Source organism: Enhydra lutris, unplaced genomic scaffold (assembly GCF_002288905.1).
Source record: "Enhydra lutris kenyoni isolate GAN:26980312 unplaced genomic scaffold, ASM228890v2 scaffoldscaffold1, whole genome shotgun sequence".
In the NCBI taxonomy this organism is placed as follows: domain Eukaryota; kingdom Metazoa; phylum Chordata; class Mammalia; order Carnivora; family Mustelidae; genus Enhydra; species Enhydra lutris.
This window is the reverse complement of record NW_019154085.1, coordinates 39,526,832-39,552,298: the sequence shown is the minus strand read 5'-3', so window position 1 is coordinate 39,552,298 and position 25,467 is coordinate 39,526,832. Positions and strand designations below refer to the sequence as shown.

Below are 25,467 nucleotides of genomic sequence, written 5' to 3'. Positions count from 1 at the left end.
ACAGCGGGAGACACTCAGGGACTGGGGAGGGAACGGGGCTGTGTGACTGGACTTGGGTCAGGAGGGAGGAAGGGGTGCTTAGCGGAAACCTGGGGCAGCGGGGGAGGGGTAAGAGTGTGGCAGGCAGTGGTCACATAGCCAGAGGGGAAGCAAGGTGGGGGACCAGCTTGTCTATTTCTCCCCCTTTCCATTCTCCTCTTCCTCAAACAGAACCCACCCCCACTCCTCCCAGACTTAAAATAAGAGTTGAATTCACATGACAGCCATTAGGGCAAGAGCACCCATGGACCGAAACCCACGGGGGATTTGTGCCAGCAGGACCTTGGAGGGCCAACTGGGTCACTCCATTTGGCGTCACCAGGGGGAATGTTTCTCAGGAGAGCCTTTGGGGGTCCCCTGCTCTGAAAACACTTGCTCTGGGGAGAGAGGACAGTCTCTAGCAAGCCTCAGAAATGAATTCTGCCTTTCAGGAAGGCCATAGACCCAGTGCTCATGGTGGGAGGGCAGGTGTGGCCTGGCTGAGACGGGGGACTGTTTCTGGGTCCCGACCCAGGCGCAGAGGGCAAGCGCGGCAGGGGCCCAGCCTCAGCTCTGGCCCAGCCCTCCAAGGTCTCTCCTTTTGAGCCCCCCACTTCAGGAGGGTGCCAAGAGCCAGAGAACCCCTGACCTGTGGGCCAGCCTGTGGGCGTCGGGCACTTCCAATCCCGGGGCACAGCTTTAGCCATTCTGCCAGGTTGGGGAGGTGGCTCCCTGGGTCCCCAGCTGGTCAGGGGACCCCCCACTCCAGTCCAGGTCCCAACATCCTCTGGCTCCACCCCACAGAGCTCTGCTGCCCCCTGGGAGCTCTGACTGCCTTGGTACACAGTGCCTCTGCCTAGCCGCATGGGATAGGCAGGTGGGGCGGGGGGGGGGGGGGGGGTGCTGCCTGCTGGGAGAGGGGGAGCAGCCGCAGCCCCCTCTTGGACTTGCTGCCCTGTGGGAGCCGGCTCTGCTAGGCCTTCTGCCTGTCCAGGGGCGGCCTTGGCAGCTAGGGGCTCCTGCGGCTTGAAACTCAGCAGGAACTGCTTTTTCTGTGGCTTCCCTCTGTGGAGCCGGCAAGGAGGGCGGCCAGGCCTGAGTTAGGGGAGGCCCAGTGGGCGGGTTCTATTGGGCCCTGCACACCGTGAGGGGAAAAGAGCTGCAGGTCTCAGGGGTCTGGGAGGCAGTCCTTTTGCCCCACAGCGCTCCGGGTGGGGCCAAGGTCAGCCATCACCCCAGCGGCCAGGGTCCTGCTCACCTCAGAGACACTCCTGCCAACATTTCTCAGTTCTACAGGAAGGCAGAGGCACAGGAGGCCTGGCCGGTCACCACGGCAAAACCCCTCTAATTCAGAGACTCTGAGCGTGTCACCATGGGAAACCTGGCTAGGGTCCAGGGCTTTCGTGCAGGAGGTTGGCTTCGCCATCTTGGAACGACTCCGGCTGCAGGACACCTCGTGGCCAGGAGGAAGTGGTGGGGGCCAGCCGGGGAGCCTAGCCCTGGGCTTGGGTCTGACACCCCGGCTAGGCCCCTCTCCCTGAGTGGTCTGCCTCAGATCCGAAAGGAGACCCAGACTTCCTAGCTCCTAAAGAACACCCGAGTGACCTCTCAGAGGCCAGGCCGCATTCATTTGGTGCAGAGGAAGAGAAAACACCTTTTTTTCTGGGTGGGATCCAATTTCTCGTTTAGGAGGGTGACATCGGAGCTAAACCATTTCACTAATCCTGTTCGTCGTCTTTCCCCTCCATCCCACCTTCTCCAAAAACAAATAGTTGGGATCGGACACTGCTCACAGGTCACTCCAAATCACTCATCCCCATGAATGTGTTCAGCCTGCAGTTCTTAAAACAAGTCCCTTGGGCATGTTTATGAGTTTCTTCTCCTTCCTGTCTGAAAACTGGTAATACCCAGGGGGCAGGTGCCTCCCCTTGGGCTCTGAGGTTAACAGGTGTGGTGACCTCATCCACCCCCCCGGCCCCCGAAGGGCTTCAGACCCAGAGAAATACTCCTTTGAGATCAAAGTCAGAGGCTGGACCAGAGAGAGCCCTCCTGGGACAACCCCCATCTTTACCTAGTGGTTGCTCCACGGCCTGGGGCCTGGCTGGGGACTTCTGCGGAGGACAGGCGAACCTCTCCCTGAGGTCCTGCTGGCAACCATTCTCCTGGCCTGATGTCTGCGGTGGCTGGGGAGGAGAGAGAGGTCAGTCAACTCTGCTTCTGGAACCTCTTTGAGGATGTTCCTTACTGGACTAGACCAAAAAGCCAAGAAAAGCACGTGCCCAGGCTAGCCCCTGATAGCTCCCTGGAGCTTATGGATGAAGACTTGCTTCCTTGCACAGCCTGAGAACTTTCCAGGGGGCCACTTGGTGGACTTACAACCTGGCGGTGCAGCACGAGTGGTCCGGCTGGAGCACACCAGCACCAGAAAGCCGAGACTTCTGGCCCTGTTGCTTCTCCTGGCACCCCTGGCCTCTCAGACTCACAACTCCAAGATCAACACCTGTGCTGAGATCCAGAGTCAGATGCTTAACCAATGGAGCCACCCAGGTTCCCTTGGGGTGTCCTCTATTTTTATCTGCCTAATTCAGCAATCCCAGGGGTGGGACTCTTTTCCCCCTGAGCTGCCCCAGGCCTCTTCAGGCCTGAATCCCTCAGCCCACCCACAGGGGCAGGAATGGCCCTCATTCCCAGCAGGAGTCGTACTGACTTCAAGGCCAAGGATGGGGTCATCCTGTAGACCTTCACAGGAGAGTAACAGAGAAGTCCCTGATGACACTGTCAGGGAGCTCTCCCGAGAGCCTCTTCTGGATTTCAAATGCCATGACCCCCTTCTCTCTGGTCCCACTTCTCTTCTCTTTCTCCAGTCAAAGGGGTCCATGCCATGCCAGAACCATTCTGTGACCGAAGTCCAGATTTGCTGCTTCCTTAACCCAAGCTCCTTTCAGCTCTTTCATTTAAAAATCTCCCTGGTTCCTTTGCAATGTGGCCTCTACTTTATCTTAAATATAATCTTTCCTCTTTGCAGCTTGGACTCCTAGGTAATGGTCTTATTAGAATAGGGAATCTGTTTCTGGGATGAAACCCAAGGGGTGGTGTTATTTACAAACCATACCGGACAGTCTCCTCCTCGAGCTGGGACTGGAACTGGAAATGGAGACTTCTCTCACCTGATGTCCAGTGGACACTGGCCTGCTTGTCTGTGCTCTCTGCTCCATGGGCTTCTAATTGGGCCCAGGAGATAGCATTTAGGTGTATGGTTGTGCGCTGGGCAACACACAGAGAAAATCCCATGCCAGGGAATGGAGCCCAGGGACAGACAGTCCTCCAGGATCAGGAGCTTCCCAGGTGGGTGTGGGCAGAGGGCCAGGTTAGGGGGTGGGCGGGAAAGCCCCCTGGCAGGAGAGAGGAGGAGCTATGCTGAGCTCTCCTGAAACCATCTGACATCTTTTCGGTTCTGTCTCCAAAGAGTAGTCACCCCCTATGCCCCTTCCTTCTCTCTCCACTGAACATCACAGTGCCGGGCTTCAGAGCTCCCACCACTGGAAGCTGGGGACTGAGGGGACCCAGCAGCTGTGTGCACGTCCTGGAGGCTTCCTGGGACGAAGTGTACTGTTTCCTCACCTGTGGATCCATTTCTGACAGGGCTGGGCATTTTCAGTCCAGGCCACTGACAGAGCATGCGACTTTGATATCCAAGATAGCCTCGGTTGACGGGGGAATGAGACCAACTTTCTTGAGGCCAGTGTCTTACAAGATTCGAAGGCACATTCTTGGCTTTTTCCTTTTGGGAGCTATTTCCTTTTGGCTCTGTGGGGCTAAAGTCCTCTGCTTAAAACGAATGTACTTTCTGGCCCCGTGGTCAACTGATCAAACGGTTGGGGGGCCCCACAGTTTCCTCATCACAAGATTTCACCTTCACACTGACCGAATGCAGAGGTGTGAAGAGCTTCCTGAGCAAACGGGCTGGAGGCCACCGTGGCGGCTTCTCACTGGGTCTGAGGTGGGGCAGGAGTTCCCAGCACGAGCACAGGCCCGGAGGCCAGACTTAGTCGCAAGTCATATGTGAGGGGCCTCTGAGGAGCAGCTGGGTGAGGCCAGACTGGGATGGGGGGACAGGTGAGCAAGAGCACAGAAGTGGGAAAAAAGGCCAGAGAAGCAGGACCATATGTATGGAAGGGTCCACAGGAAGTCAGCTCTATTTTTTTTTTTTTTTGAAGATTTTATTTATTTATTTGACAGAGAGACACAAGCAGAGGGAAAGGCAGAAGCACGCTCCCTGCAGAGGAGGGGAAGTCCGATATGGGACTTGATCCCACAGTTCTGGGATCATGACCTGAGCTGAAGGCAATGGCCCAGCCAACTGAGCCACCCAGGCGCCACATAGCTCTAGGCTTTTGACAGGAAGGGACTACCACAGAAGACAACGAGGCCACCTGGCCCACCACTGTCCTCTTCCTCTCAGGCTGTCTTATATCTGCTGAGCCCAGAGGCAGCCTCAGAACTAGTCTCAACCCTGGTTATGCGCATTCTAAGCACGTAAGCCCAAGCCTACTTGCTTTCCATCCTCATGTAGAGGCTGGATCAGAAGAGGGAGGGATGGCAGCAACAAGACCGGCTTGGGAGCGGAGGGTAAACACTGGCCAGGGACACATTGTTTCTGGGGCGGCTATAGCTGGCCAAGCCTGAAAGAAGGTAGGAGGAGGAACAGAATCTGTACCAGAAATGCTCCCGAAAGGCTTCCTAAGTGACCGAGGGAGAGCCACTAACCCTGAGGGTGGGCTTCTCTAGTAGAATGATTGTAAGGGAGAGGGAGGAAAGGGAGTGCTGTCCTGAGGCAGAGTACAGGCTGGGCAGGGCTGGGGAGAGAGGTTAATATGGCTGGTTTCTGGCTGGTGGACTGAAGGCAGCTAGTTTGGAGCCCACTGAGGTGGGGGGTGGTGGGGAGTTGATGGACAGAGTCTGTCAGGGGGTCCCAGGCAGGCCTAAGTAGAGAGGAAACATGCAGGAGGAGGGGACATAGGGAATATGGTCTCAGTGTTCAGCGACTTGGGCCAAGCGGCTGCCCTGCCTCCAGGTGGCCCATGTAGAGGGCTGCTACCTCCCCAGGGAGAGGCACTGGCTGATCACCAAGGCTGCTCACCGTTTTCACGTGAGGAACCAGGATTGGCCAGCGCCTTGACTTTGTCAGGGCTACCACGAATTATTTTTGAAAATCACAATGACATCACCATCTCCAGGAAAACCAGCTGCCACGCAGCTACTCCATCTGTGGCACCTCAAATGCCTCCTTCCTATAGGTAATCCATGCTAAATCCTTCCAAAACACAGGACCATACTGAGAATTGGTGTCAGACGGAGGATCGTCCTGGTGGTCGCTTTGGTAAAGCAAGGACGTACCTGATAAATAAATTACCCTAAATGCAACTTTTGGGAAGTCCAGGTCTTTGGAGCTTGAAATCACCTTTTAACTCAATGGCATTTGGTTAAATCGGCAAAGGTGGTTAGACCACCTAAAACCTCCATCCTGGAAGCAGAAATTTCTGGACAGATGGTGGAGCTTAATCACCTTTCAGTGAAGGCATATTAATGTTTACAGCTCTAATAATACATGAGCCCAGTTGGCGAAACCTCTAAAACTGTGCCTAACCAGGAGACCATCCCCCAGACTCAACAACTGGGCTGTCCTCTGGTCTGTGACCAGCCTTCTGCTTTGAACCGGGCTTGGAAGCGCTGGAATCCGACAGTGAGCAGATTATAGAAGTTCGATGTTTCTCATCCCAGAATCTGACCTGCTCCTCTGTTGTTTTTCCTCTTTCAATGGAGATTAGCCTTATCTGGCCTGCTCATATCCTTTTAATTTCCTCTTGTGAATTAAAAAAAAATACTTTGTACGTTTCTGATTCAAAGCATATCTATTTTTTTTTCTGGCATCTAACAAAATCCTTTTATCCCCCATCAGTCTCTGGGGAATTCGATGAGATGTTTCAAAACGTTTTGGCTCTTGCGGCCGTTTCTCCTGGCTTCTCCTGGCGTGTTTCTGTCTCAGACCAGCCCTTGAACAGGTGGCCGACTGCCTCAGCACCCGAGCTGGATGCACCAAAGTCTCGGTCAAGAATGTCCGTTTTTCTGAGATGACTATTTTGAAATTGCACATCGAACGCAGCTTTCCGCGAGCAGAAATCTTGCCCGACTCATCTGTGGACGTGGGCAGCACACATGGTGCTTTGAGACAAGGGGGTTTAGAGGAAAAGCCGGCGGTCATGCGTGGCTGTGTGGTTGTGGGCCTGTGGGCCCGTGGGCCCGTGTGACGCAGCACAGTGGGGGAGATCAGGTGCGAGGCTGAGGCCTTTCTGGATCTCTAACTGCTGCTGCTTCCTTTGATTCTAATTCTGGGCATCATCAGCCCCCCGAGCTGCCTCCCAGCCCCCGCGCTGCTTCTTACCAGAAGCAGAGATGCCAGACTCAGAAGCACCGGTCTGAGCACAGTTGTAGACAGGATGGTGGGCGCTTGTCAGGGATGGGAGGCTGCCGTTTCGGGAGTGCTGGGTCATCTGGGGAGAAATGGGACAGTCTTCCAGTCTGGAGAAAAAAAATGAGAAACAGCAATAAATACAGATAGCCAGGAGGTATTTGCTGACTACTGAGCGGCAACACAAACAGACACAAGGAAGGAGAAGTACCTGAAATTCCTAGCAGACATTGAACATATTTGAGGGCATTGGCAGAAATTAGAAAGTATCCTATTAGCTCCTATTCATTTACAGGGATATATGGCTTCATGTCATTATAACACACGAATGAGATCTTCCGGATTTGGGGGACATGGGAACATGACATTTCAACCAAACAATTCAAGGCACCAGTCTTCTGGTTTTTCCTTGGAGGATGAAGCAGAGGAGCGAAGGGATGAATGCAGTTAGGAAAGACATAACATGTCACGTCAGCCATGACAGGAAGAGTTAGGCAGGCCCAGGCCCGGGAGCCTTCTCTCCGCATCACCTGCTGAATGGTGCCCGAAAGCCTGCCAGCACCCAGGTCGGTGGAGACCCATTCATGCAGCAGACACGGACTGGATGCCTAATTGTGCCGGACCCCCAGGCCGGGAGCCGGAGACACGGGGCCTGGGCCAGCCGGGAGGTGGCGGGATGGACAGTAGCTCCTCGTTCAGCCTCGACAGCAGATCCTGAGGAAGGCTCTCCAGGTGGGCCCAGAGCTCGCTTCTCTTTCAACAAGGAGACACCAGCCACCTGCCCAGTGAGGGCTTGGTGGGAGACACGGCGGGGTGGGCCTGTGGAGCTCTGCCCAGGGTTGGGCCCTAGGAGATGGCTGTTCTTGAATGTCAGTTCCAGTGGCAAAGACAAACAGACGCTAAGCCACCCTAAAGGGCAGGAAAGGCTGTGTGTGTGTGTGTGTGTGTGTGTGTGTGTGTGTGTGTGTGTGTGTCTTTCAGCCAGTCCTGAACTCTGAGCTAGGGGCCAAAGGAGGGAAAATTTTCCAACAGAGATAACATCGTGAGGCAGATACAGAGGCGGAAACAAACAAAATGCTGCATTGTTACAGAAAGATTTAAGGCACCAGAAAAACTGTGGGCTAGAGGGGAAAGGGTGTCCTGGGACGCTTTGAGGCCCGAGGTGTTGGGGGCTGGGTGGGGGAGGTGAGGGGCGTCAACTGACAGGGTCAACTGTCAGCCAGGGTTTTGTTAGATTTGATCCCTGAGGGAAACAGGAGTCACCGAAATGCCATTCTATGGTAATGTGCTAGAAACCTCATTCTAGCGGAGAGTGGCAGGGGGCACCATTGTGGGGGAAGACGTGGCTCTGGAGGGCAGAGGGGAGGGCAGAGCAGGGAGAGCAGAGGGAGAAGGCTTGGCAGCCACGGGGTGGGATTCTGAATCGCGTGTTTGGGGGTGTTAATGTCATTCCCTGAAGCAGGGGGCTCAGAAGACAGTAGTGTTCCCCTAGGAAGCGCTGACTTGGGGTGTTGTGGGGACACCCCTCGGGCTTGGGGCAAGTCTAGAAAGGAGTGAAATCTGGGTGTCAGCAGTGTGCAAGGAAACCCGTGGAGAGGCGGGATGGGTAGGGGCCACAAAAGGGGCATTTTAGTTGGCAGAGAGGGAGTTTGGGGCCAAGCCTACATGGCAGCAGGGTGTGGGGGTAGGAGGGTGACCAGGAGGTGGGTTGGCAGTGACAAGCACAAGAGAGATGCTGAGCATCCTCTAGGGTTGGAAACTGCAGCTGATGAGTTACTGAACTCTACAGCCGAGACAAATGATGTTCTAGATGTTGGCTAATTGAATTTTAACTAGAAAAAAAAAAAAAAAAAGGAAGCTGCAAGGATAGATGTGGCAGGAGGAACTTGAGGTCACTGCTGGACCGCGTGGGCCACGAAGGGAGGGGAGGGGGCAGGGAAGCAGGCAGAGAGGCCCTGGCCAAGGGGGCCCGGGGACCTGGGAGCCTGCCTGAAGGAAGGCCTGGGAAAGGAAAGTAGTAGGAGGGGAGGGTGAAGGTGGAGGAAATGAGGTGTTAAATGATGGCGCCAAGTTTGGACAGTGGGCGGAGGGGAGGGATCCAGAACCCACAGAGGGGGTGAGGTGAGGGGGTGCGGTTTGCAGAGGAAATAGGCTGAGGGAGGGTTGGGGGCGCACATAGGATGCTGGGGTGAGGAAGGGCCCTGAGCTGTTCAGGGTAACCGTCTTTTTATTTTCAATCTTTTTTTTTTTTTTTTAAGGTTTTATTTATTTATTTGACAGAGAGACACAGCGAGAGAGGGAACACAAGCAGGGGGAGTGGGAGAGGGAGAAGCAGGCTTCCTGCTGAGTAGGGCCAGATGTGGGGTTTGATCCCAGGATCCTGGGATAATGGTCTGAGCCAAAGGCAGACACCTAATGACTGAGCCACCCAGGCGCTCCTCAATCTTTCTTTTCTTGATTAAAAAAGCGGTAGGGGCGCCTGGGTGGCTCAGTGAATTAAAGCCTCTGCCTACGGCTCGGGTCATGATCCCAGGGTCCTGGGATCATGCCCCACATTGGGCTCTCTGCTCAGCAGGAAGCCTGCTTCCCCCTCTCTCTCTGCCTGACTCTCTGCCTACTTGTGATCTCTATCTGTCAAATAAATAAATAAATTTGTCTGTCAAATAAATAAATCTGTCAAATAAATAAATAAATAAATAAATAAAATCTTTAACAAAAAAAAGCAGTAAATGTTTATCATGAAAAATTAGGAAAATATATGGACTATATCTAGAACGTCCTGCCCTCCCAATACCTAGACACAAGCACTATAATATCTGATATCTTTTCACTTAAAAAAATGCAATTAGGGGCACCTGGGTGGCTCAGGCCTTAGCGTCTGCCTTGGCTCACCCTGGGATCGAGCCTCGCGTGGGGCTCCCTGCTCAGCAGGAAGCCTGCTTCTCCCTTTCCTACTCTCCCGCTTGTGTTCCCTCTCTCGCTGTGTCTCTCTGTCAGATAAATAAATAAAACCTTTTAAAAAATGCAAATACGTACCTTAAAAAATAACTTGGGATCACTGTAAGTGACCAGCAGGCTGGATCTACCCTGTTTTATAATTAGGTTTTCGGGGCACCTGGGAGGCTCAGTGGGTTAAAGCCTCTGCCTTCAGCTCAGGCCATGATCCCAGGGTCCTGGGATCGAGCCCCACATCGGGCTCTCTGCTCAGCGGGAGCCTGCTTTCCCCTCTCTTTCTCTCTGCCTGCTTCTCTGCCTACTTGTGATCTCTGTCTGTCAAATAAATAAATAAAATCTTTTTAAAAAATTTGCCTTTTCACTTAGCAATATATTGTGAGGCTCTCCTCATGTATTAAACATTCTTTAAAAATGTCATTTTCAATGCTGTGTTGTATGAATATATAATTATGTAAACAGCCTTCTACTTTGGGCATTTAATTCTTTTTTTTTAAGCGAGTAAGGTTTTCTTTATTTTTTTAGAGAGGGGCAGAGGGAGAGAGGGAGAGAGAGAATCTTAAGCAGGCTCCACGTGTAGTGTGGAGCCCAACATGGGGCTCGATCTCATGACCCTGAGATCATGACCTCAGTTGTAATCAAGGGCCCGATGCTTCGCCAACTGAGCCACCCAGGTGCCCCCATTTAGATTTCTTACGAACACTGCAATAAATGCCCATGTATATATATCTGTGAATTTCTGATTACTTCTCAGCATCAAATCCTAGAAGTAGGATTACTAACTCCAGAAGTACCAGTACCTCGAATGTGTGTTGTGTGTATGGTCAGTGTCTCCAAGATCCCTGAGATTCTCGGTCAACACTCCTGGCAACACCAGATGATCAGAGCTGGCTGGCTGTGCGGAGTAACAGACACTTTTTATAGGATCTTTACAATGAAAGATCCTCAAAGTTGACTTTCTGCCGAGTGCAGGGAGCACCCAGCGTCTGCTACCATACACTGACCACAGGACATTGATGATGGCTCTCCCCCAGGAGGCAGCTGGCTCTGTGTGCTTCTGGGGACAGAAATCACATCTCATTGATTCTAGTTTCCCTAGCAATTAGCACGCCATCTGGCACACAGAAGCGATAGAAATGTTTGCAGAATTGGCCCAATGGAGGGAGTGGCCATGGGCAATTGGGAAGGTCCAGTTCCAGGAAAATGAGGTCCTCTCAGTCCTTCAGGGACCACTTCCAGGCATGGAAAGACATCTTCTTCTTCCTCTCCACAAGGCAGAACACCTGACCTCAGAATTGATGGTGCCCACTGGTTAGATCTTATATTTATTAGATTCCCTTTATCCTTATTTCTAATGCAATAGCCTTATGTCATGGTTGTCTCTCTGGGTTTCAAGAGCTTTAAAAGATAATCTTGAAATAATTTTTAAAGATGACGATTTGACATCCTCTATTCCATGTTAAGCAAGATGAATTTTATCAGCTCCTGTTACCACTTCCATTTAAAAAGACATAAACCAGATTTACTAGTAGTTGACACTTGGCTATATTCCAAATCAAACAAGCAAACACAAAACCTGATATAAAGGACATTTTGGGGACAGTTAGGGAATACTGATATACTATATAAAGTTACGTGAATGTTAATTCTCTTAGGTGTGATATTGTCGTTAAATACACAGGCCCTTGGGGGACGTGTGCCGCAGGTCTGCAACCTTCTTTCAAACGGTTCAGCAAAACAAAGTTTAAGTGTGTAAATTATACATCATGCACATAGAGGGAAACTGAGAGGACGCAGAGGTGGCAAAATATTCACAAGCTGGAAGCTAAGTTAAAACATACTGATAGCAAGTTTAAGAGAAAAATGCATATTAGCAATTTAAAATAAGAACCTTGAAATGTGAAGCACAGGATGACTAGTTTGGAAACCAAATCAAACAGATCACCGGTCCATGGTGTGGGCCATGGTCAAGTCCCACGTGGACAACAGACCTTGGCAGGATCTCTGGGTGGGTGGGGGGCTCGGCCTCCCTAGCAACTGTGCATGGAGCTCCGTGGGGGCAGCCCTTTCCAGGCTCTGTTTGGGGCTGTATCCCAGGCACCTGGCTGTTCCTTACAAATTACTATAGAGTAAAACTGGAAACAACCAAACTGCCCGGCTATAGGGGATAACTCTGTAAAATATGTCCTATTCATCTGAACTATTCTATGGCCACATCTGTAGGTTTTTCTCCTGCTCTCTATAAGCCCCCGGCAGGTATCCATTTCTCTCTGCCATTCTCTCTGGACAGCTGGACTGCCTGGTCTGGGGCTCCCTAAGAGCCCACAGGGATCTAGGTCCCTAGGTCCCCAGGTTGATCCGAGGTTCTGGGTAACCTCACTACAATTTTGGTTACATCAATGGGGTAGGAGCAAGGCTATGAAGAAAGCTAGGCCACTAAACATGCATAGATTTGCTTTAAAAAGTGTGTTTATCTAAAAATAAGTGGATTTGGTGTCTTCATCTGTGACACTCCACCCCAGCAGAGCAAAAGCAACCCGGGGGGGGGGGGTTGTTGGGTGGATCCACCGCTGCTCCTTCTGGTCCTTTCCTTTGAATTACATTGGCTGACACCTGGCTTCTTCTGGGCTAGGGCTGGAAGTACCTGGAGATCCTGAAATCCAACCATTTCATTTTTGGAAGAAGCAAGCCAGGGGTGAGGGAGACAAGTTTTTCCCCTCAAAAATCCCCGAGAGATAAACAATAAAGAGATAAATGCTTTCCAATGTGAACGTTTTATTTTGAGTTTTCCAAGACATACATCTTACACTGCACTTAAAACAAAGCTTAAGAAAAGAAATCCCGCCTCTGTTAGCCCGGACTTACACTGGGTACCCGGTCCTGTGGCCGCCGGGGGTGACAGGCCGGCGCAGGGGCTCGTCGGCACTCTGCTGCACACAGGCCAGGCCCTTCCGCCTCGCCTTCCCCGTGTTCGTCATAATCTGGCAGAAGGAAAGAGGAGATACCACCTACTTGAGAGCTGACCTTGAAGGAGAAGTTCCTACATGTAATACATTGATCTATAGTAATAAGAGGCTTTGCAAATAAATGGGGAAGGATCATGACATGGATTATTCCAATAAGCAGAAATTGGGGGAAAATTCCTTTAGGTTTGCATTAGGCCACTTAGCAGTATAAATTAAAAAATAAAAAACAACAAACAAACAGGCCATGGAAAAGAGGAGAAGAAAACAGTTTGAATACAGTAACAATCACATCTTGGGGAAGACTGAGTTTTGAAAGTGAGAAGGGAAAAAAGGCAGATTTGGTTTCATAAAAATTTTCCACTTATATGTTAGACATAAGCCAAATGAACAGGTAAACAACCAACTGGGAAGAAATATTTGCACATATTTAACCGATGAAAGGTTAAGATTGTCATTAGATAAGTAGCTCTTACATATCAAAAAGTAAAACAGTAGACGATTGAGCAAAGAATTCAAATAGCTAAGTTACACAATAGAAAAGATCACTGATAAATAAAAGAGAAGAACGATCAATTTCACAAGTAATTAGAAACTACAACTTTCGGGTCACAAGTAATTAGAAACTACAACTTTCGGGGCGCCTGGGTGGCTCAGTCGTTAAACGTCTGCCTTCGCCTCAGGTCATGATTGCAGGGTCCTAGGATCGAGCCCCACATCGGGCTCCTTCCTCTGCAGAGAGCCTGCTTCTCCCTCTCCCTCTGCTGCTCCCCCTGCCTGTGTGCTCTTTCCCCCTCTCTCTCTGTGTCAAATAAATAAATAAAATCTTTAAAAAAAAAGAAGAAGAAACTACAACTAAAAGGTATCATCTTTCAACAATTACAGGATCATTAAAGAAATGATCCCATGGCTGGCAGGAGTCGGAAATGTTAGTGGCCCAGCAGGCTGGGTCATTTCTAATTACTATAGGAAGTAATCTGGTGTTTTACATCAGAAGGGTCATAAAAATGTTCACATCCTTGGGTTTAAATCCTAGTGAAAGAACCCCAAATATGGAAAACATTAAATAAACAAAGTTGCTTGTTACAAAATTGTTATAAAGTTGGAATAATCAAGTGTCTGATAAGAGAGGAATAAATAAGTGAAATATGGCAAATTCATTTGAAATATTAAGCGGCCATTTACAATGCTAAAGACTAGGTTATGAAAAAATAGTTTTTTAAAAACATTTAATAAGAGTTTATAATACCGCATATAAATGATGCTTTCCATTAGGCTAAAAGTACACATGAGACCGGAAGGAAATGAACACTAAAATGCATACAGTGGGAGGCAGGATATCAGAAGCAGGAGGAACTTTTTTCTCCCCTTTATTTTCCAAGTGTTCTGTAATATGATTAGATTATGTTCACAGCTGAGACAAATGGTTTACGGAAGACATGACTGTACGACTGGGGAAATGGGACCAGAGTCTGGATGGTCCCAGCGCGGGCCGCCCATGTGACCTGGTGCTCGGTCATGCAAAGCGGGGCCACCACGGAAACTGAGGGAAGGGCTATGGACCTCTTTACATTATCTTTTCAAATTCCTGTGAATCCAGAATTACTTGAAAATAAAAATAAGAAAGTTGGCTTATACAACAACAAAAACAAACCAGAATTTTTTTTTTTTTAATTGGAATTACATCTTTGATTCCTTGATTTTTGCTGAGAGCTTATTCGGGTTAATCAGGTGTGTGAGGTAGGGAAAAGAAAAAGGGGGCCTCCCCGTGCTATGGGAACTGCTGCCAGCTAGGGAGGGGGGGTGGAGGGGGCAGAGGGGAGGCCATGGGAAGGGGAGCAGGGCTGGAGGACAGAGAAGGTGTGAGGCCTTCAGCCTCTGGGGAGGAGATGGCACTTGACCAACCTTCTAGGAGGAACTAAAATGCAGTTCCGCCTCTCTCTATAGCTCTTGTGTGAACCGCCACAGAAGGCTATTTTCACTGAAATCCTCCACACTGTTGGCTGCTCTTACACTTCCCTCTGGTCACGCTGCCCCGTCCAGCACCGAGGCTCAAATTTACAGCCTGTGCTGCTCATCAGGCGAGCAGGCCACTTTCATCCCATCCTCAAACGCACCCCAGGAACAGCCCTGCTTCTCTTTCTCCCTCCATTATGACAGACAGAACACCCGAGTCTTTCCAAAGACAGCTCAGAAGGTGGGTCCTAAGATACTGGAAAAGGGGAGACGGGGAACATATGCCTTCTAGTGTCCTCATCCCCTACCCCACGCGTCTCCTGAGCTTATCCTCCCAGCTCCTTCCTAGAGGACACTTACATGTGAGTGTTTCAGCCTTTGGAAAACACAGTCAGCCATACCATTTCCTTTTTTTTTTTTTTTTTTTTTAAAGATTTTAAGTAATCTCTGCAACTAATGTGGAGCTTGAACTCACACCCCGAGATCAAGAGTCGTGTGCTCTATGACACAGACAGCCAGGCGCCCCTGCCATCCCATCTTCTTAGATTCTTAGAGGTCTAGGAAATAACTTCAGGTGGGTGGTATTTGGCTTCTCCAGGGGATGAAGAAGCCGAGTCTGGCCTGTGGGCCTGAATGTCTGGTCTGTTACCCAGACACCCTCGGTGCAGAGGGGTAAGTGTGAGGGTCCCAGCACTGTGCTGGGCACACCCAGCGTCCCACAGCAGCCGCCCCCTGCGGCCCTGCCTCCCGCTCATCTTATGACTTGTTGTGCCTGCAGAGTGAGCCACGTAGCCCACGAGGTCTCACGCCCCTCTCTGGGCCCCTCAGTTTCAAAGCAGCCTTTTTGGGCTGGAAAGATCTGAAAGGCTATCTTATCCAACAACCCGTGACTCTACCGAGTTCCGCAGAAACGCCTCGGGCTATCAGGAGTGAGGAGAGAAAGGGTTCCTGGCGGCCACCTTACTGGTGGCCGAAGGCGAAGGCGCAGCCTTCATCTGTCTGACAGATGGGGCTTTTGTTTGAAAGAACGTTCTGCTACTAAAAAAATGCAGCAGATGATTTAGCAGAATGTTTATTCAGTAGCAGAAGGTGGTCAACACATGTCAATTTAGACAAAAAAATGTTATTTCCCATTGACTAGTTTTCAAGGATTGGTGAATCACGTAAGGAAACTGTGATATGTTAATAAAACAGTATAAATTTTTATAAGAAAATATAGGTATTCTATCATCTATCAGTCCATCCGTCCATCCACCCAACCACCCATCCATCACCCACATAGGAATAATACAGGAGCTGAAGCAGACTCTGTTTGCTGCCCACCCGATATTCAGTCTCTCTTGACCAACAGTACTCTGATTTTGTTGGCAAAGAAATGTTTCTACTTAAAAATACTCCCTTACCCAGACTCCCTTGCAGCTGGGGGTCCTGTGACCCAGTTTTGACTGTAAGAATGGAGTGGAGTCACCAGCAGGAGCTTTGGGGACAAGCACTATTGAGGAGGTAGCTGTGGCCCTCTTCCTGACTTTCTCATGGGTCTGTGCCAGTGGCTGCATTGGTCCCCTCATGACCGAGAGGCAACACGTGGGAATGAGGGGTGATGCGCAGAGGCAGGCCTGCTGCGGAGCTCATGAAACTGGAGCTTCAAGGCCCAGAAGGGGCCCTCGCAATGTGTTTGTGTGGTCACATGTTTTTGTAACATTTGCAAAAGTAGGATATTTTCATTGCAAGCACTTACGACTACTGTTTTTTTCTCCTCTGACTTCCCTTCTGCTGTTTCTTCCTACTCTGACTTCCCTTGTCCTACTTCCCATCATGCTGGGGACATGATGCTAGAATTTAGGACTTAGGTAAGTGTATGCTGAGTCCAAGTGACATTTAACGCAGGTTTTCTGGGATATATTCATCTGATTCCCACTCACTTTGGGGCAGAGCCAAACGGTCACTAGCCGTCTTGGGGTAGGAAGAGCTTCTAGGAATTCCCTATGTTGTCAGAACATTTATGAATAATGAGCATGCCAAGAAAACTAGAAATAGCTTCAAATCTTGCAGCTTATTTGTGGAAGAAACTTGAGGATGGTGTTTTCAAATTTAGCGACAATCCTAAAAATGTATACAGCATTATCAAAAGCTAAATGTGAGGCCAGATTTTCTAATCTTGATCAAATTTGATTAAATGTGATAAAATACATTACAAGAAGGACTAATTTCTTTTTCTCTCTGTAGAATACGTTACAAACTCATGGTCATCTATGTAGAGGCAATTAAAGGCATAAAACAAAAATTAAAAAAAAGCCCCTATGAGGTGTGCAAAGCAGCTAATTAACAAAAATACTACTGTTCTGTTTGTGGTATCTGTCGATTATTAAAATTTGAATTCACTGTGATTTATTTTCTCATTTTTATTCTAAAGTAGATGTTCACTTTCATAGCTAGCTTTGTATTCCTTTATTTAAAGAAGGCTTCCTGTACTTGGGGCTCCTGGATGGCTCAGTAGGTTAGGCCTCTGACTTCAGCTCAGGTCATGATCTCAGGGTCCTGGGATCGAGTCCCAGATTGGTCTCCCTGCTCAGTAGGGAGCTTCTCCCTCTCTTTCTTTCCCTCCCCACTGCTTGTGCTCTCTCTTGCTCTCTTTCTCTCTTGCTCTTGAATAAATAAAATCTTAAAAAAAAAAAAAAAAAAGAAGTGCTCCCAAGCCCTGTAAACCAGAGGTCCCACAAAACCTGGGTCTTCCCTTCATGCTGACAGCAGGGTGTAGCAAGACATGGACAGAGCCTGGGGTCTGATGTCCCCCAGTATCATCAGTGGGACTGATAAGGCAGGACTCTGCTGTTTGCAGTTGATAAAGGAAAGACACAACGCAGAGATAAATGGAAGGGAACAGTGCTTATTACGATTGTTTGTGCTGTTTACTTCTGACTTTGAGCAATAAGCATTTCTTTTGTAATGAGAAAGAAGAATACACAGGGCGCCTAACTAGCTCAGGAGGTAGAGTGTTCAACTCTTGATCTCAGGGTTCTGAGCTTGAGCCCCATGTTCGGTGTAGACATTAATTAAAAATAAACAAATAGGGACACCTGAGTGGCTCTGTCAGTTAAGTGTCTGCCTTCAACTCAGGTCACGGTCCTGGGGTCCGGGGATCACACCCCGCATCTGGCTCCCTGCTCCGCAGGAGGCCTGCTTCTCCCTCTCCCACTCCCCCTACTTGTGCTCTTTCTCTCTCTCACTCTCAAATAAATAAAAAAATCTAAAATAAATAAATAAATAAATGTGAAAAAATAATATAAGAAATAAACTGAAAAAGAAACGCATTTAGTATATTCGGGGGTTGGGGATCTTTTCGCCCTGCTTATTCGGTTGTGTTTTATGTTTTCACACACAAGAAATGTGGACTTTTAGTTCCAAAGGCTCTCCGGCTCTGTGGAGGGCACTGAGTCTTCAACCATTAGGCAGAGCAGGAAGAATGGGCTGGAAAGTGATTGGAAAAAGCTCCAAAGTGGAGACACATTTGAAAGAGATCTAGAAGCAACAACTGCAAACTGAGGCTCTTCTTTCTCTGGTTGTGGTTTTTGCTGCCAGCGCCTCGTGTTCCCTGAGGACAGTGGGATGTCGGCACCTGGAGCCAAGCTTCCCCCAAAGGGCCCAGCCTTGCACCCGGCCAGCTGCACCCACTGCCCCAGTGGCAAAGTCTCCACGGCCCAGACTCCAGCTTCAGGACCCCTGGGGGCAGGAGGGGGGTGAGTTGCAGATTCCCAGGCGTATGTGCATATACACATTCTCTGGAGACAAGGCTCTAGAGAAAATTGCATGAATTTGGGCCTTCATTTGACAGGGGGAAGAAAGTGTGGAAAGCGAGTAATTAGCTTTTACAGTCGGTGTTCCCCTCCAAACTGAGTTTATGCTTACAACAGAGACCACTCAGTGGGACTTCTCTCAGTTTTCAAATACAGCATGCAATTCACTGGAAAATCGACAGCTCTTCCAGAACGTGGCACAGCTTAGTGGGAAAGAGCAAGGGCAAGCAGGCTCAAATCCACTTGAGAATGTTCCTTACCCTTCCTCAGCTTCAGCTATCCTGTCTAGAAAATGCTACACAAACAGAATTTCCCTGTGGTTTGCTGGGAGTCAGATGTGTGAAGTGGTCAGCACAGGGCTTGGCCTGTGACATGGGCTCTGCTAACTTAAGACACGCCTGTTACTATTGTTAAAGGTAACAGTAAGTTTAAACTCTGAAATAAAAACAAAAAACTGAGATGCTATGATAAATATCTATGCCCCTTTAACCAAGGTGATAAAGCTATTTAAATCAGGGCATTCCTTTTAGGAAGAATTAAATGATTATTCAGCACAGTATGGGCGATACAAAAAAAATTTAGAAATAACCAAGCAAGGAGAAGTTGGCAAATCATCAGTCTTGCCCTGCTGACGGTCACGGCCTCAGGAAGATACAAGGCATGCTGCTTTCCCCCGGAATTACGAGTAAGCAACACATCTCATGTGACCACTGCCAATCTCGGGCAAGCTTAGGAAAAGGGACCTGTTCTCCTGTTGCCGGCTTTCTGAGCTCTGTGGCCTACAGCATTTTTCAAGGACTCTGATGCGTAGGAGCTCCACACTTACACTTGGGACAGTGAGGACCCAGGCGTGGAAGGGGTGGGGGGTGCAGTGGGGTGGCGTGGGTGTGGCCTCTCAGGGAAGGGTGTGGCTACGAATGCCCAGCAGGGGACTTGCACTGCCCACTGCTGCCACTTTCCACCCCCAAGCCAGTTTCCAAATCACTGGTGTGAACAGGAACAGATTCCTGGGATTACTGTAAAGAGGTCTGGGACGCATCCTAGGCTCTAGCTATGAGCCACACTAGAGGGTCCGGGGCTCTGCAAAACCCTGGGCTGGCTCTGTTGCACAGGGGTCTCTGCCGAGCCACTCACCATGCCTCCCTCCTCGGGTCATCTGCATCCCTCACCAGCAGCGTGGTTTCATTGGTTCTGTGTGTTCTTTTGTAAACTCGGAGGCGACAGCTAGGTCTTACATTTTTTGGCATTCTGCTTTGTGTTAGGCAAATGCCATGAATTCAATAAAAACTTTTTGAATGGTCTAATACAATGTTTCAAAAAATCCGCATCTTTCAAGTGACCTCGACAAGGCTACCATCTACCTGGTGCATCCCAATAGGAGGTGGGAGTCATGAACTTGGCCCCAGTGAGATGCCTGCTGTCTCAAGCAGTTCCCCGGCTGGCACAAGGTGACATGATGATGTGAACTCAGAGCCCTGGCCGCCCGAAGCGCACGCGCAGCAAGGGACAACCGTCGCTGAAGTTGGTGGCCCCCGCCCAGAGACTGGCAGGCTGTCCATTCTACATCGGGGCCAGGTGACCAAGGGCGGCTGGGCATGACCAACAGACGCAGACGGCGACACTGGGGTGTACACAGCCCCTCAGTGATGACTGTGCCACATAGTTTTCTAATGAAACTTTAAAAAACTTCTGTTGCTTCTACCGTGGGATCCTCTGGTAACCTGGTCCAGAGGGTTGATGGGAGGCCCGAGAGAGATGTCCGTGTTCTAACCCCAAGAACCCGTGAACGGGACGTTCTTTGCAGTCTTTGCAGATGTAATTAAGGATCCTGAGACAAAGAGAGCGTTGTAGATTATCCTAGACCCAACGACAGCTGTCCATTCAAGGGATGAAAGAGAGAAGGGGAGGAGGCCCTGCGGACATGGAGGCAGAGCTCCGGAGGGACGCAGCCACAAGCCAAGGGACCTGTGGAGCCCCAAGAAGTTGGGGGAGCATGAAAGCTTCTTCCCCAGGGCCTTCGCAGGGGGCCTGGCTGAGGGGACATCTTGGTTCTGGACTCCTGGCCCCCAGAGCTGTGAGAGGATACATGTCTGGTGTTTTAAGCCATCCAGTTTATGCCGCCCTAGGAAGCATTTGTCATGGAGTCCCCAGAGCGCACGGCTGTGTGCCTCATGGCTGTTGCTCCTCTTCTTCCAAAGAAGCTCCCCCACTAACAACTCGCCTCCTCTGTTCTCCTCATCTCCAGCCCATGAAGCAGGAGAGTCTGCCTTTCACAAATGTACATCCTATCAAATGGAGCCCAGTCCTTTCCTGACAAAACCAGTGTTCTTCCAAAGGGAAACAAAGCCTTGTCTGGGCTTTGGACTCCCATCAACGGCATGGAACCCGACCGCCTCACTTCTAACCTTCCCTAACCTAATGTAAACAGAGCTTCCACAGTCCATTAGACTCCTTCGATCCTGGAGACATTCTAAGCACTTGACCACGGCCAGAGGCCAGGTGGAGGGTGCGGGTAATGGTGGCACCTCAGCCCAGCCACCTTCTTTTTTTTTTTTTTTTTTAATAAAAAAAAAAAAATGTATTTGTCAGAGAGGGGAGTGGCAGGCAGAAGGAGAAGCAGGCTTCCCGCTGAGCAAGGAACCCAATGTGGGACTTGATCCCAGAACCCTGGGATCATGACCTGAGCTGAAGGCAGAAACTTAATGGACTAACTAAGCCACGGTGTCCCTCGGCCCAGCCTTCTTGGGTCATTCCCCTTCTTTCACTCCTACCCGCTATAGTCCATTCTCTATGATGTAGCCAGAGTGAAAACAGAAGGTCATATATTAAAACAAATCAAACTGAGTCACTCCCCTGCTCCAGGAGTCTCCCAGCTCATGCTGGATAAAATCTTTTATTTTTTTTAATTAATTAATTAATTAATTTATTTATGCTGGATAAAATCTTAAACCCTTGCCTACAAGGTCCCCAACTGGGCCTCTGGCTGTCCTCTACCATCAAGTTCTACCAGTAGATTATGTACTCCAGCCCAGGTCCCTGGAAATTCCTCAAAAAGTTAGGGAGACCAGGACAGGTGAGCGGGGAGACCAGTGCCCAGGGTGAGATGAGGAGGTCGGGGCTGGAGGTGGTGATGGGGAGGCACTTTCTGCTTCCAGTCACTCCTACAAAGCTCAGGCCACCTGCACCCACATCCTTTCCCTTCGCCAGTCACTGTACTTGCTGGCCGATCGTCGACAGACTGGCTCCGGCCTTCGGCTCCAACAATAACCTGACTAATTTGAGGAGATGTCAGGGTCCATGTGACAGACCCAGTCCACCACCAGCTTCAAAATTCCAGGAGCTCCTTTTAATGCCAATGGCCTTGGCTCCTGCGTCCTCTGCTGTCCATCACAGGGCTTCAGCCCTGACTGGCCCCAATCCCTTGCAGTTGCTACTCCCTTCAGAAACCTCACACTCCAACTTTCCACCTGATCACAGGCATGCCTTCTGATCACGGTTTCATGAGACCCCTGCGGGCCCCTCACAACGCCATCCTCTCCTGGGCTATCGGCAGCCCCCTCCTGATTCACGCCCTTCCCCTGCTTAGCTAGCGGGCGGTAACTAGTGGCTCTCAGAGCTGCCTGTGCATGAGTCAGCAGGGAGTTCTCAGAGCTCTGATCATAGCCCCATCTGGGATGTGTGACCCCACAGTCCTCCTGGATGCCGGACTGACCACTCAGTCCATCCTGAAACACTCCTCCCTTCTGTTTTCCAGTGCACTACAATCTCCTGGTTTTCTTTAAGCCTCTCTGACTGTTCACCTTCTGTCATTCTTAGAGGCCCCTCTTCTTGCTCCCCCTCCTAACATCTGGTCCTCCTCTCCATTCCCAACCGCTCACTCTCTCCCCCTTCACCCTTCGCTTGGTCGGGCAACCTCACGTGTGTGCTGACGACTTCCAATAATGTTGCACTCTTCCCCTCTACTAGATGAGGCACATAAAAATTCAGAAGCTGGACAGGCAGATGATTACTACTAAAGATGGGCACACTTCAGATGCTAGGAAGGCTCCTGGCCTGTGCCCTCTAGTTCTATTCTGATCTCTTTCTGTTCCCCAACAGCTCTGGGACGGGTAGCTAGGACCACGGTGCAGGCAAACTGGCCAACACAGAACCTCCCATAAACACAGGATTATAACAGACCAAACCAAACCATTATGTGTCATTGTAAGGGCTCAACGCATCAATGACCCGCCTTTCCTTTCCACTTCTCCCTTGTCCCCTCACTTGGTACTTACTCCCAAGTACTCCGTGGTCAGAAGCTTCTCGCCTGACAGCTCTCCAAGCTGCGGCTGGATCAGCTCGTCTTTGTCCAGATCAGCTTCCATAATGTCATGGTCCTCCTGTTTCAAAGAACACATGGGGTGAGTGCACTGGACCCCTGGCCATGCATTCCCGGAAAAGTGGCTCCCCTCATGGGCACCCACCATGGAAAGAGAAGGCCTTTGCCCAACCCCGGCAACTGATGGGTTTGCATTTCCAAGGGCTTTGGGGGAAGTCTGTCTTTTGCTTGTAACCTCTCCGTGAAGACAGAAGGGAAAATGCCAGTCCCCCTCTTTTGGAAGCTGGGCACCTAGGGAGCACTTCCATGACCACAGGTGTGGAAAGGTTCCATAAGACACCCAGCAGTCTCTCCTAGTCACAGTTCTCAGAATTGCCTCTGTGAGGTCCAGGTACCATATGAACAGCCAAGTCAGCCTACCAATAACTATTATGCACCTTCACACGCACAGGCCTTACAGGACACTCAAAACTTGTTCTTCTCTAGTAGTTTACGGTCAATAAGTAAAAAGATTCATCAAAAAGAGAAGAGCTGTTTTGCTTTTGGGAAGATGGAATGGGTAGACTTTTCCCTATTCCTTCCTCTAAACACAACCCAAACACTGGGCACTATGGATACAAATAAACAGAAGGGATCCTGATAGAAGGTGAGAAGGAGGCAGACTGGCTAGGTGGCTGAAGACTCAAGGAATGAAAGGTGCTGAGTTCCCTGGGCTTCCTTTGTTCCTTATAGATTCCACACTAGCAGCCAAAGAAACCAGCAACACGGCTACGTGAATGGTGAAGACAAAAACATCCCCCCCCGCCCAAAGCCTACTCTCTCTAGCCAAAGGACCAGGAAAAGGATAGTCCAGCATGACAGAAGTTTTAGAAAATAATCTGACTCCACAGAAAATATCGTGGTGCCATCCCGACCATACCAGCAAGGGCCTCAGGGAGCCCAGACTTCTACCCTCACTAGGCTGTCATCAGGCACCCCCACAACCTCCGCTGGGGTGATATGAGAGAAGAGCAAGTAGGAAGGGGGACTTTCATCCTTGCTGGGCAGTAATGAGGTCCCCCATCCCCAGGTGAGAGTGGAGACCACGTGGAGAGCCTAGCCTTCCACTAGGTGGTAACAAGATGTCCTCCTCTCCATGCTCTGGTGTGGTCAGAGGAGGCTAGGTAGAGATTTAAGGCCTTCACCACTGCCTACCATGTCCCTATGGTGTCAGGCGTGGCAATGTGACCATACTAATGAGGTGCTCCTACCTGTTCTGGTTAGGGAGATACTAAGGAGGCCTAGAAGGCATCCAGAACTCCCATCCTTGCCCTGCGGTAACAAGGAGTCTCCTCCCATCCCCCACCACCAAGGTGTGTGAACGGAGGCTGAGTGGAAATCCTGGGCCTCTACTCACACCTGGCAGTAATGAGGAGGCCCTGCTCCCCTTGCCAAAGCTGTGTCAGAAGCAGCCAGCTTAAACAAAAGCTTTCAATTAGATCAAAAGTCTTCTTCTTTTTAAAAAGACTTTATTTATCTGTCAGAGATAAAGAGAGTGAGTGTGAGTACAAGTAGGGGGAGCAGCAGGCAGAGGGAGAAGCAGAGAGGGAGCAGGGAGACCAAGCAGAGAGCAGGATCTCAGGTCCCTGAGATCATGACCTGAGGTGAAGGTAGACACTTAACCGAGTGAGCCACCCAGGCACCCCTAGATCAGAAGTCTTAAAATACTCAAAATATCTGGGTTTAAATAAAAAATCACTCATCATACCAGGAACCAGGGAGCTCTCAAACTGAACAGAAAGAGACAATCAGTAGATGCCAAGATCAAGATAACAGAGTTGCTAGAATTATCTGACACAGATTTTAAAGTAGTCATCATAAAAGGGCTTCAGTGAGCAATTACAGACATTCTTGAAACAAATGAAAAAATAGGTCTCCAGAACACAGAAAAAGAACAAAATAAACTCAAAGCAAGCAAAATGAAGGAAACAATAAAGAGAAGAGCAGACATCAATGAAAAGAAAAGCAGAAAAACCGTAGAGAAAATCAGTCAAACAAAAAGCTGATTCTTTGAAAAAGATTAATAAAAATGCCAAGACCCAAGCAAGACCAACAAAGAAAAAAGTAGAAGATACAAATTGCTAATGTCAGGAATGAAACAGAAGATATCACTACAGATCCTGTAGCTATCAAAAGAGTAAGGGATTATTAAGAATAACTACACACACACAGGTTTGACAACTTCGATAAAAACACAAATTATCAGGTTGCCTGGGTGGCTCAGTGGGTTAAAGCCTCTGCCTTCGGCTCAGGTCATGATCCCAGCGTCCTGGGATCGAGCCCTCCATCGGGCTCTCTGCTCAGCAGGGAAGCCTGCTTACCCGCCCCCTCTCTGCCTGCCTCTCTGCCTTCTTGTCATCTCTGTCAAATAAATAAATAAAATCTTAAAAAAAACCAAAAAACCAAAAAACACACAAATTATCACAAGCATCTCATTATGAAATTGTGATATAGGACTATTCAAGTAATCTTAAAAGTATGACTACGAAGGAAATTGCTTCATAATTTAAAAATTCCCTGAAAAGAAATCTCTAGGCCCACACAGTGTCCCTTTGAGACTTCTATTGAGCTTTTAAAAAAGTAACACCAAGTCTGTATGTCTTCAAGAAAGCAAAATAGGAATACTTCTTAATTCATTTTATAAAGCTTTTATGTTACCCAAACCAGACAAAGACAGTACCATAAAAAGAAAAATACAGACAAATGTCCTTCATGAATAAAGATGCAAAAATCCTTAATAATCAGGTTAAAAGAAAAGGGGGAAAATCTTTAACAAAACCTTAACAAACAGAATAGAGAAACAGATCAATATGTTAAATGAATTATATGCCAGTAACAAGTGGGGTTTGCTCCATTGATGCAAGTTTAGTTCAATATCTAAAATTTAAATATTGTAATCCATAAGATTAACAGGTTTGTGAAGAAGAAAAATCACATGATCATATAAATGGATCATAT

At 49.2% G+C, this 25,467-nt stretch overlaps 1 protein-coding gene across 1 annotated transcript in view; it reads right to left on the bottom strand.

Annotated features, from left to right (window-relative positions):
* Positions 1-25,467, bottom strand: part of LOC111141821 (armadillo repeat containing 9) — a 151,503-nt gene that overhangs the window by 7,011 nt on the left and 119,025 nt on the right. The window contains exons 20-23 of the mRNA XM_022494656.1: positions 22,427-22,531; positions 12,305-12,420; positions 6,461-6,597; positions 2,090-2,201 (exon numbers count right to left, since the gene is read on the bottom strand). Coding sequence (XP_022350364.1) covers positions 2,090-2,201; positions 6,461-6,597; positions 12,305-12,420; positions 22,427-22,531 — 470 coding nt within the window. The remainder of the gene's footprint in view (positions 1-2,089; positions 2,202-6,460; positions 6,598-12,304; positions 12,421-22,426; positions 22,532-25,467) is intronic.